General features: G+C 41.8%; 1 protein-coding gene across 1 annotated transcript in view; it reads right to left on the reverse strand.

Annotated features, from left to right (window-relative positions):
* CUNH5orf15 (chromosome unknown C5orf15 homolog) overlaps positions 1-10,792 on the reverse strand; it is a 13,386-nt gene extending 2,594 nt beyond the window's left edge. The window contains exons 1-2 of the mRNA XM_007461354.1: positions 10,626-10,792; positions 894-1,420 (exon numbers count right to left, since the gene is read on the reverse strand). Coding sequence (XP_007461416.1) covers positions 894-1,420; positions 10,626-10,752 — 654 coding nt within the window. The 5' untranslated portion in view covers positions 10,753-10,792. The remainder of the gene's footprint in view (positions 1-893; positions 1,421-10,625) is intronic.
* Positions 10,793-11,013: the final 221 nt, after the last annotated feature.

Consider the following 11,013-nt stretch of genomic DNA (forward strand, 5'->3'; position numbering starts at 1 on the left):
AAATAGCCAAATAAATTATGTAGCTATTAAATCATGTTTTTAAAGAATATTAATGATACAAAAAATGCTCATGATTTGTTAGGTAAAAGGCAAGATACAAAACTCTATATGAAATAATCAAATTCATTTAAAAATTAACATACACATATATGTCTGAACTATACACACATTTACAGACCAGAAATATACCAAAATGTTATTAATGCTCAGCTTTGGGTAGTAGCTTATATTTTCTTTTCTACACTTTTCTGTGTCCCTAAAAAAGACATGTAATACTTTAACAACCAGGGAAAAAAGTTATCAAAATATCATTAAGTTCAGTGCTTAATAAATTAGAAGTCTTAAATTAACAATCTCTCTCCACAAGCACTCCCAATGAGGTAGCAATGCTAAGTTAAGATACAAAACCTTTTTTTAAAAAAATCACTGGGCTTTGGTTTTGCTCAATAAAAATATTTTGGGGCTTCCCTGGTGGCGCAGTGGTTGAGGGTCCGCCTGCCGATGCAGGGGACGCGGGTTCGCGCCCCGGTCTGGGAGGATCCCACATGCCGCGGAGCGGCTGGGCCCGTGGGCCATGGTCGCTGGGCCTGCGCGTCCGGGGCTCCGCAGTGGGAGAGGCCACAACAGTGAGAGGCCCGGGCACAGCAAAAAAAAAAAAAAAAAAAAAAAAAATTTTGGCTTCTTTTTTCAGAAGCACATGTACTAAAGCATTCTGTCTTTCATTTGTTAAAATACACCACAGATTTATAAACTGATATGAGACATCTTGATATTTTACCATCAATTGAAACCTGACCAAAAAAGAAAAAACTCTGAATCAGCAGAAGTATTAATAAGAAATATGACTGAGATTATAGAGGGCAACTAGAGGGCGTGAAAAATCCCAAACTTACCTTCCTTTTGTTGTGATATGTAATATAAACAACAGCAATACAAAAAGCAAAAATAATAAGATGGAAAAAGAAATGGCTATCTTCCTCTTCTATATTTGAGGGTGGGGTCTTAAAAGGTCTCACTGACTGTTCAATTTCCATATAGCTCCTGTTTTCTTCCAAGGCCTCATTGGACTCATCGTCCCGGGGGCTGGTGGTCCAGTCGTAATCTGGTTCTCCATAATCTCCATTGTCCAGAGTGTCTTTGGCAGTGGACGGAGAACTATTCAGTGTGAGAAGATCCTCCTCCTCTATGCTAGGATCTTCATTGTTATCAGCTTCCTCTTGGGACAGAGAAATAGTAGGCGAGGGATGAGGGGACAGAGATGCCACTCCACTTTTTTCTGTACTAGTTGTGGGAGGGAGAGTGGTGCTGATTTGGGAAACAGAAGGTTTGGTTTGGGTTTCATTTGTTAAAGCATCCATATTTGGAGTAGAAACACGTGAGTTGAGTCCACTCTGGCTCGGCGAATCAGTCTGTGATAGAGCTAAAATAAGTAAATAAAGAACATTAAACTGAAATCTTCAAATTTATCTCCACCAAGCTAGAAGCACATATACCTAAATTTTCCACTAAGCTAGAATCAGCCACCTGTCTTTCTGTTCTGGGGTTGGGGTAGAGTCTGGGTACTGAAGTCAAACCTCTGTGAAATGAAAACAGAGGGTACAAGCTCTGTGTGAACTTTGCCACTGTGACCTAAAGTCAAACCCCTCTCTATTCTTTCTTTTCTTTTTCTTACAGTGGCAGGCTATGTAATGCAGTAGGTCTCTTATGCTGCTTAAGTTGTTACTATCTGGCAAGGCAATTGTTATCTGATGAATATTTCATTTTTTACTTCAATTTATTTCATTTTAACTTTTTCATTTTTTTATTTCATTTTAAATTCAACGCCCAAAATTGAGATATACATGTAATGCTGTCAGCAATTATACTGTATTTTCCTAGTCCGTTCACACTTCTACTCCCTTCGCAGACCATTCACATTTTCCTCTGTCCTCAAACTTCTAACACCTTCTCTGTTGTCCTCATTTTTAAAGGCTAACATCACTTCCTAACTTCTCTGAGAAAAATGAAGCCATCAGAAGAGAACTTCCATGTACTACAAGAACTCTAGGCTCATAAGTCCAACTGCCTACCTGATATCTCCTCTTAGACGTCTGTCATTCAAATTAACATGTTCAAAATGAATTCTGACTTTGGCTTCCAGGAAGATGGAGTAGATGTGTTTATCCCTATTCTTCCCACTAAAAACAAATTAAAACCCTGCATATTACATATAAAATAACATAAGATGACTCTGAAAGGTGGAAAGAATAAGGCAGAGTGGTTAGAGACCTCAGGACATGAGAAACAACCCAGTGGTGACTTTTCTGGATTTTCTTTTTACCTCACATATTCCAGACTTGAGCTGAAGAGCCCAGCAACCTGGAAACACCACGGGTATGGACAAAAAGGGCCACCCAAGGGCCTCCCTGGTGGCGCAGTGGTTGAGAGTCCGCCTGCCGATGCAGGGGATATGGGTTCGTGCCCCGGTCTGGGAGGATCCCACATGCCGCGTAGCGGCTGGGCCCGTGAGCCGCGTAGCGGCTGGGCCTGTGAGCCGTGGCCGCTGAGCTTGCGCGTCCGGCAACGGGAAAGGCCACGACAGTGAGAGGCCCACATATCGCAAAAAAAAAAAAAAAAAAAAAATTAGAAAAAAAAAAAAGGGCCACCCAAAAAGCCTGCTCTCTCTTGCCAGGAGATCAGGAGAGAGGCAGCCTAGCAAGAAAGAAAACTTTTAGACAGTGACTGCTCTACTCCAAGCAAACAACACAGAAAAAACTGTGGCTCCACTCACACCTACACCAGCAAAGACCGAGTGGGGAGCCTAGATTTCCACCCTCACCAAGCTGTAATGAGGTGCCCCTTCCCCTCCACAATAGGATGATGTCAGAGGAGGCCTAGTGAACAGTCAAGACTTTAACCATGGTCTAGCAGTAATGAGGCCACCCCCAACAATATGTCAGTGCAGACCATGAGGGGAGCCAAAACTCCCACCCCTGCCCAGAACTAACAGGACCACCACCACCCTTCAGGTGCCAACACAGATCAAGTGGAGACCCTAGATTTCTAGCTCTACCTGCCAGTAAGTGCACCAATCCCCACCTCCCCTGCCAGAGCAATGTCATAAAAAGCCAACTAAAAGAGAACGTTTCAGACCAGAGTCTTAACAACACAAAGTACCACAATTTACCCCATGCAAAATACATAATTTGAATAGCCCTTTAACTATTAAGGAAACTGAATTTCTAATTTTAAAACTCCCCCAAATCAAATCTCCTGGCCCAGATGGTTTCACTGGAGAAGTCTACCAAATGTTTAATGAAGAATTAACACCAGGGCTTCCCTGGTGGCGCAGTGGTTGGGAGTCCGCCTGCCGATGCAGGGGACACGGGTTCGTGCCCTGGTCCGGGAGAAGTCCACGTACCGCAAAAAAAAAAAAAAAAAAGAATTAACACCAATTCTACACAATCTCTTCCAGAGACTTGCAGAGGAGGGAACACTTCACAATTCATTTTATGAAGCTAAAATTATTATCCCGATACCAAAACCAAAGCCACTACAGAAAAAGAAAATTACAGACTGATATCTTTCATGAACAGAAATGCAAAAACCCTTAACAAAATATTAGCAAATAGAAATCAACTTTAGGACTTCCCTGGTGGCGCAGTGGTTAAGAATCCACCTACCAATGCGGGGGACATGGGTTGGAGCCCTGGCCCGGGAAGACCCCACGTGCCACGGAGCAACTAAGCCCGTGTGCCACAACTACTGAGCCCACGTGCCTAGAGCCCGTGCTCCACAACAAGAGAAGCTACCACAATGAGAAGCCCGTGTACCGCAACTAGAGAAAGCCCGCGTGCAACAACAAAGACCCAACGCGGCTGAAAATAAATAAATGAATAAATTTTTTTTAAAAGAAATCAACTTTAATATAAAGTTCCCTGGTTGCCTAGTGGTTAGGGTTTTCGCTGCTGTGGCCTGAGTTTAATCGGTGGATGGGTAACTGAGATCCCACAAGCCATGCAGTGCAGCCAAAAAAAAAAAAAGAAAGAAAGAAATCTGCAATATATAAAAAGAATGATACTCCATGATCACTAAGGTTTATTCCATGGATGCAAGACTGGCTCAATACTCAAAAATCAAAGTAATCCACCATATTAACAAGCTAAACGAACCTCAGCCTAAGTCTCACACCTTTTACAAAAATTAACTAAAAATGTATCACAAATTTAAATGTAAAACTACACAGATTTTTTAAAGAAGACTTAGGACAAAATCTTCAGAATCTAGGACTAGACAACAAATTCTTTGACCTGATACCAAAAATACATAAAGGAAAAATTCATAAATTGAACTGAATTCCATCAAATTTTTTTTAAATTTATTTATTTTATTTATTTATCTTTGGCTGCTTTGGGTCTTCGTTGCTGCACATGGGCTTTCTCTAGTTGCAGCAAGTGGGGGCTACTCTTCGTTGCGGTAGAGTAGGGCTTCTCACTGCGGGCTTCTCATTGCGGTGGTTTCTCCTGTTGTGGAGCACGGGCTCTAGGCACACGGGCTTCAGTAGTTGTGGCACGCAGCCTCAGTAGCTGTGGCTTGCGGGCTCTAGAGCACAGGCTCAGTAGTTGTGGCGCACGGGCTTAGTTGCTCCGTGGCATGTGGGGTCTTCCCAGACCAGGGCTCGAACCCGTGTCCCCTGCATTGGCAGGCAGATTCGTAACCACTGCGCCACCAGGGAAGCCCAATTCCATCAAAACTTAAAAACTTTTTTCAGTGAAAGACCTTCCTGTGAGGATGAAAAGGCAAGCTACAAAGTGGGAGAAATATTTGTAAGCCCCATACCCAACAAAGGCCTAGTATCTAGAATACATAAAGTGAAAAAGCAAACAATCCAATTGGAACATGGGCAAAAGACATAAAGAGACGTTTCACCAAAAAGAACATACAGATGGCAAATAAGCACATGAAAAGATGTTAACCATTAGGGAAATGCAAATTAAAACCTCAATGAGAGGGCTTCCCTAGTGGCACAGAGGTCACAGAATCCGCCTGCCAGTGCAGGGGACACGGGTTCGAGCCCTGGCCCGGGAAGATCTCACATGCCATGGAGCAACTAAGCCCGTGTGCCACAACTACTGAGCCTGAGCTCTAGAGCCCACGTGCCACAACTACTGAAGCCTGTGCACCTACAGCCTGTGCTCCGCAACAAGAGAAGCCACGACAATGAGAAGCCCGTGCACCTCAACGAAGAGTAGCCCCTGCTCACCCCAACTAGAGAAAGCCCGCACACAGCAACGAAGACCCAACACAGCCAAAAATTAATTAATTAATTTTTTTAAAAAAACCTCAATGAGATATCACTGCACACCTATCAGAATGGCTAAAATAAAAAATAATGACAACGCCAAATGTCGGCAAGGATGCAGAGAAACAAGATCACTCATATGTTGCTGCTGGTAATGTAAAATAGGACGACCACTCCAGAAAACAGCTTGGCAGTTTCTTAAAAAACTAAATGTGCAACTACCATGTGACCCAGCAGTTACAGTCCTGGGCATTTATCCCAGAGAAATGAAAACTTATGTTCACATAAAAATCTGTACATAAATGTTTATAGCAGCCTTATTCATAATAGCCAAAAACTGGAAACAACCCAGATGTCCTTCAATGGATGAATGGTTAAACAAAGTGTAGTACATCCATACCATGGAATATTACTCAGCAATTAAAAGGAACAAACTATAGACAAATGAAACAACTTAGAAGAATCTCCTGAGAATTATGCTAGGTGAAAAAAGCCAATCCCAAAAAGTTACATACCATATGATCCCATGTATCACATTCACAAAATGATAAAATTACAGAAATTAAAAAAATTAGTGGTTGCCAGGATTTCAGGAGGGAGTAGGGATAGGAAGAAAGTGAGGGTAACTATAAAAGAGCAATAGGAAAGATCCTTATGGTGATGGAAATGCTCAGTATCTTGATTGTATCGATATCAGTATCCTGGTTGTGATATTATACTACAGTTCTACAGGATGTTATCACTGGGAAAAACTGGGTAAAGGGTACACAGAATTTCTGTATTTTATTTCTTACAACTGCAAGTGAATCTACAGTTATTTCAGAATGAAAAGGTTAAAGAAATGCATTTTTTCTTCCCACTCCAAAAAGAAAAAACAAAGAAACAAAAACAAAAACTTGTTCTATCTATAGTCTCCCTCTCAGTTAATGGCAACTCCATTTTTCTGTTACTCAAGCCAAAACCCTTGGAGTCATTATTTTAACACCCCACATCCAATCTGTTTCTCTGCCTTCAAAATATATGCAGAATTTGAAGACTTTTCACCCCTCCATTGCTACTGCCTAGTCCAAGCCACCACAATCTCACCTGGATTATTATGGTAGCCTTCTAAATGATCTGTATGCTTCTCCCTTAACCCCTAGTGTCCACTCTCAACATAACAGCCAGAGTCATCCTGTAAAAACTTAAGTTAAATGACGTTACTCCTCTGCTTAAAACCATCTAGTAGCTCTCCATTTCTCTCAAGAGTGAAATTCAAAGTCTTTATAATAGCCTATAAGATCCTATATGATCTGGTCCCCATTATCTCAATGCTGTTATCTCCTACTAATCTTCCTAACTATTCTATCCCCACTGCCTACTTAACAGATAGCAGGCATTCAATAAATATTTATTGAAAATGCTCAACTCTCACCACAAATCCTACACTGCTTCCCAAGTAGCGTTTTTGCACCTACTACACTCTCTGAAAAGCCTTTCTCATAGTTCTCAGCCAGGTAAAACCCCGCCACTCTTCTAAGGATATCTCCAACGTCACCCTATTTGTTGTTGTAACTCCAATACCTAGCACCAAGTAGGAGCAGAATTAATAAATACTGTTCAAGGAGTAAAAATCTGGAAATTGGGACTTCCCTAGCAGTCAGTGGTTAAGACTTGGTGCTTCCACTGCAGAGGTCAAGGGTTCGATCCCTAGTTGGGGAACTAAGATCCCACATGCCACAAAACACAGCCAAAAAAAAAAAAAAAACACGTGGACATTATATACAAGAAAACAAACTAGGACTTCATCTGAAACATTTGATGTAAATTAGATCAACCTCCTGGACTGCCACTCCTTCAAATGAAAGAGGTTGATCCAGTCAGCTATAAAGAGTATTCAGAACAAAGTGATAACTCTGACTTTATGGATTTAATCGTTTGAGTTTATATATATATATATATATATATATATATATATATATATATATATATATATTAAAAACTTTAGACTTTTACATATTGATATATGTTCCATTTCTACCCTTTCCTATTTGATATTACCTCTCTAGTTAAAACTTAACACTTCAAAAATTAAAATTTTTTAATTTAATTCTCTCCTATTGGTACCTTTTTAAAAACTGCCTTAAAATAAACTATATCAATATTTCTCGAACAAGAATGCAGAAGACCCTGAGAATTCATTCACACACTGAATTCTGGGAAACAATGCCTTAAAAATTAAATACATATTAAATAAATTTAGGCAACATCTAGGAGCAATATGATGGTCAATGTAGAAAGCAGGCACTTTTGAAATGGCATGGCAAGACTAGGTCATACGGTGAGCATCCAGTGATCCAAAATAACACTTACATTAACTTTTTTAAACTTTACCAAAACAAAAACAACTGTAAAAAGTCTTACAGATTGCCAAGAATATACCCAAGCACTGAAATTTTAAGAAACCTAATATGGAACAAGTTTAAATAAATCTGATATGGAAACTTTCTAACTTCCTATGCTTACTTGAAGTTTGGAATGCAATATATTCTAGCTAGACTTTAATTTTCTTATTACAAGAGTAATTACTTTGAAATCACTTTACCATAAGGCACGCTTACAAAAAACATTTATATTACCCAAAGCTTTACACATGCTACACTGTACTACAATGGAGCTGCTTCCCTATTAAAAGCATACATGTTAGTTTTCATTTAAGTTATTTTCAATAGGGAATAATCTGAATTTAAAATTGATATATACAAAAACTTAATAAAAGAAAACCATTCCCTGAAATGTCCTAGTATAGTTGGAGCAATGTTTATGGGGCCCTAACAAATAAAAAAAGACAAGAGGACACCTTAATACTCCACACTCACCCTGCTTACCCACACATCAGAAAATTTTCAACCATCTCTTAAGAGAAAAAGTTGTTTTTGAAACTAGTTACCAGCTACATATTCCCCAAACTGTATATCTTAAGCACTCCAGCAAGAAATATAAATGCTTAAATGTCAGTTTTTTCTTAGATGATTAAATGACCAAAACAACCATGCTACTTAGGAACTTTAGGAACAGGAGTATCTGCATCAACCAGAGAAATCCTCATTATATTTTACTAACGATGAAAGGGGCTTGGGAAAATGGGCCACAGTCCTTTCCCACAGAGTTACAAACACTTATGGGAGGGTGGTCCAGGTGCCCTGCCCTCACAGCTGCTGGGGAAACCCAAGTAAGTAACCGCAGCACTGTAGTACAGGAATGTATGGCTAGACAGCCCCTGTTGGCAAATAAATGAACACTATCCCATTCATACTGTTTTTCATCTGAACTCAGACAAGATTTAGGCAGAAAAAGAAGGATCATGTCTTGGCCTGAAATAAAAAAGGGACTACTAAACGAAATACTGCTTAATCATTATAAATTCTTATTAGTGGATTTGTTCCCCCTAAGTCTCAGGCCCATACTTAATCTTGCAGCACTATTTACAATAGCCAAGATATGGAAACAACCTAAGTGCCCATGGATCAATGAATGGATAAAGAAGTTGTGGTACACATACACAGTGGATTTATCATTCAGCCACAAAAGAGAATGGAATCTTGCCATTTGCAACAACATGGATGGATCTTGAGGGCATTATGCTACGTGAAATACGTCAGTCAGAGAAAGACAGATATATGGTTTCATTTACATGTGGAATCTAAAGAACAAAACAAAACAAATAAAAACAAATTAAAAAGCTAAACTCATAAATACAGAGAACAGAATGGTGGTTGGCGGGGACAGGGGCAGGGTGGAGGTGAAGGGAATCAAAAGGTACAAACTTCCACTTATAAAATAAATAAGTCATGGGGATGCAATGTACAGCACGGTGACTATAGTTAATAATACTGTACTGCATATCTTTAAGTTGCTAAGAGAGTAAATCTGACAAGTTCTCATAAGAAAAAAATGTTAACTATGTGTGGTAATGGACGGTAACTAGACTTAGTGTGCGATCACAGTGTATACAAACATCAAATCATTACGCTGTACATCTGAAACTAATATGTCAATTACACCTCAATAAAAAATAAAAAAATAAAAACTTAAATCCTACAGATCCATTAAAATGAAGCAGGGTTGTCTGGTTAACCCAGGACACAGAGAAGGGGGACCATGTTTACAAAGAATCTCCCTTGTCCCAGAACTCCTCTTCTCCTCCCAAGCCCCTCAGGAGTCCAACGCCCCAGCATTCTGGCTCTTTACCAAGCCCCAGAACCTCCCAGTCCTCACAGATGCACCAATACTCAAAGATAGCTCTTTTCCTTTCACTTTCGCTCTCCAAATTATTCCATCGGCTCGGTCCGGTCAGTGCCCCTACCCACCTTCGTCTTTACCGCTGATCTCACCCGTTCTGGAAAGCCCCCGCCTTCCCTTGGCCCAGCTAAACCCCTGGGCACCCGCACCTGACCTTGGGACTCTCTCTAGACACCACACCTCTTACTCTCGGCTGTCTCCTCAGCACCTGTCCCCTCTGTGCTCTCTTCTAGACCCTCCTAACTCCCATCTCTGTAGAGAAAAAAAAAGAAAAAGAAAACGTTGCATGCCATTCCAGTTCTACAAGAATCAAGCTATTAGCCACTGCAGATCCACCTACAGTGGATCTGAGGGGACCTCAGGATGGAGAAAAACAGGATGAAGTATTCTGTTTTGGATACACGGGTCCTAGACTGGCAAGATGCATACCTAAGGAAGAATTTCAATAACCCCAGATTCTTGCGTCTTCCCATACAAAGTACTAAAATTATGAACTTCAGATGTCTGTTCTTTATGATGAGCAGTAATCTTTTGATGTTTGACTACATGTTTTTTTCCCAGCAAAAAATTCATCCATAAACCTGGCTCCTACCTCACCTCTTCGAACAATTTCTCAGAACTGAGAAACTGGCTCCCCCCGCTACGGCCTTCAGTAAGACACTGAATAAACTCACAGTTCTTACAGTTGTGCGTTTTTGTTTGTAATCGACACCCCCAGGGGATCTTGGAGACCGCATCACCGCCATTCTCTGTGGCAACCCATTCTTCAAGACTCTCTAGACACCACCACCACTCCTCCCTCCCCGCCCATCTACACGCTCGCTGCCTGGGTCCCTGCAGCTCTCAACCCCACTTCTCAGGCCTCTTGGAGACCCCACCTCCACAGACCCCTTCAGACAGCCTACTCTCCCTCTTCGGGGCTGTAGAGACCCTGCCCCTCTACACATCACCACCTGCTCCGGACACTAGGAAGCGCCCGTTCCCTGGCCGGGCCCGTCTTGGCGTTCCGCGCCCGGGCCCTCCCCGTCTTCCCGCTACCTCCCTACCGCCGCGCCCCATTTACCACTGGCCGCAAGCAGAAGCGTCAGGACCAGCGGCAGCGCCAGCCCTCCGGGAACCTGGATGGCCGGCCTGGGCCGCAGTTTCGCTTGCTGGGCGCCCCTCATCCTCCTCAGGGTGGCGGCGGCCATAACGGTCTCGGCTGCGAGCTTGCGCGGTTGCTAGGCTCTACGTCATGACGTCAGACACTGCGTATGGCATCGCGGCCGTAGGCCCAACGTGATGACGTGTCAGCCTGGAGTGGGGTTCTGGGAGCAGGAAATGAGGGAGAGGGATCGCGGGAATTGGGGCAAAGGGAAGCACCAGAAACTCAGCTGCAAGATAAGGATGTATTGTGTAAGGTGTGAAGAGAGTCAGAACGAGCCCCTTCTTCCCAAAAAAAAAAAAAAACA

This window comes from Lipotes vexillifer, unplaced genomic scaffold (assembly GCF_000442215.2).
Source record: "Lipotes vexillifer unplaced genomic scaffold, Lipotes_vexillifer_v1.1 scaffold217, whole genome shotgun sequence".
NCBI lineage: Eukaryota > Metazoa > Chordata > Mammalia > Artiodactyla > Lipotidae > Lipotes > Lipotes vexillifer.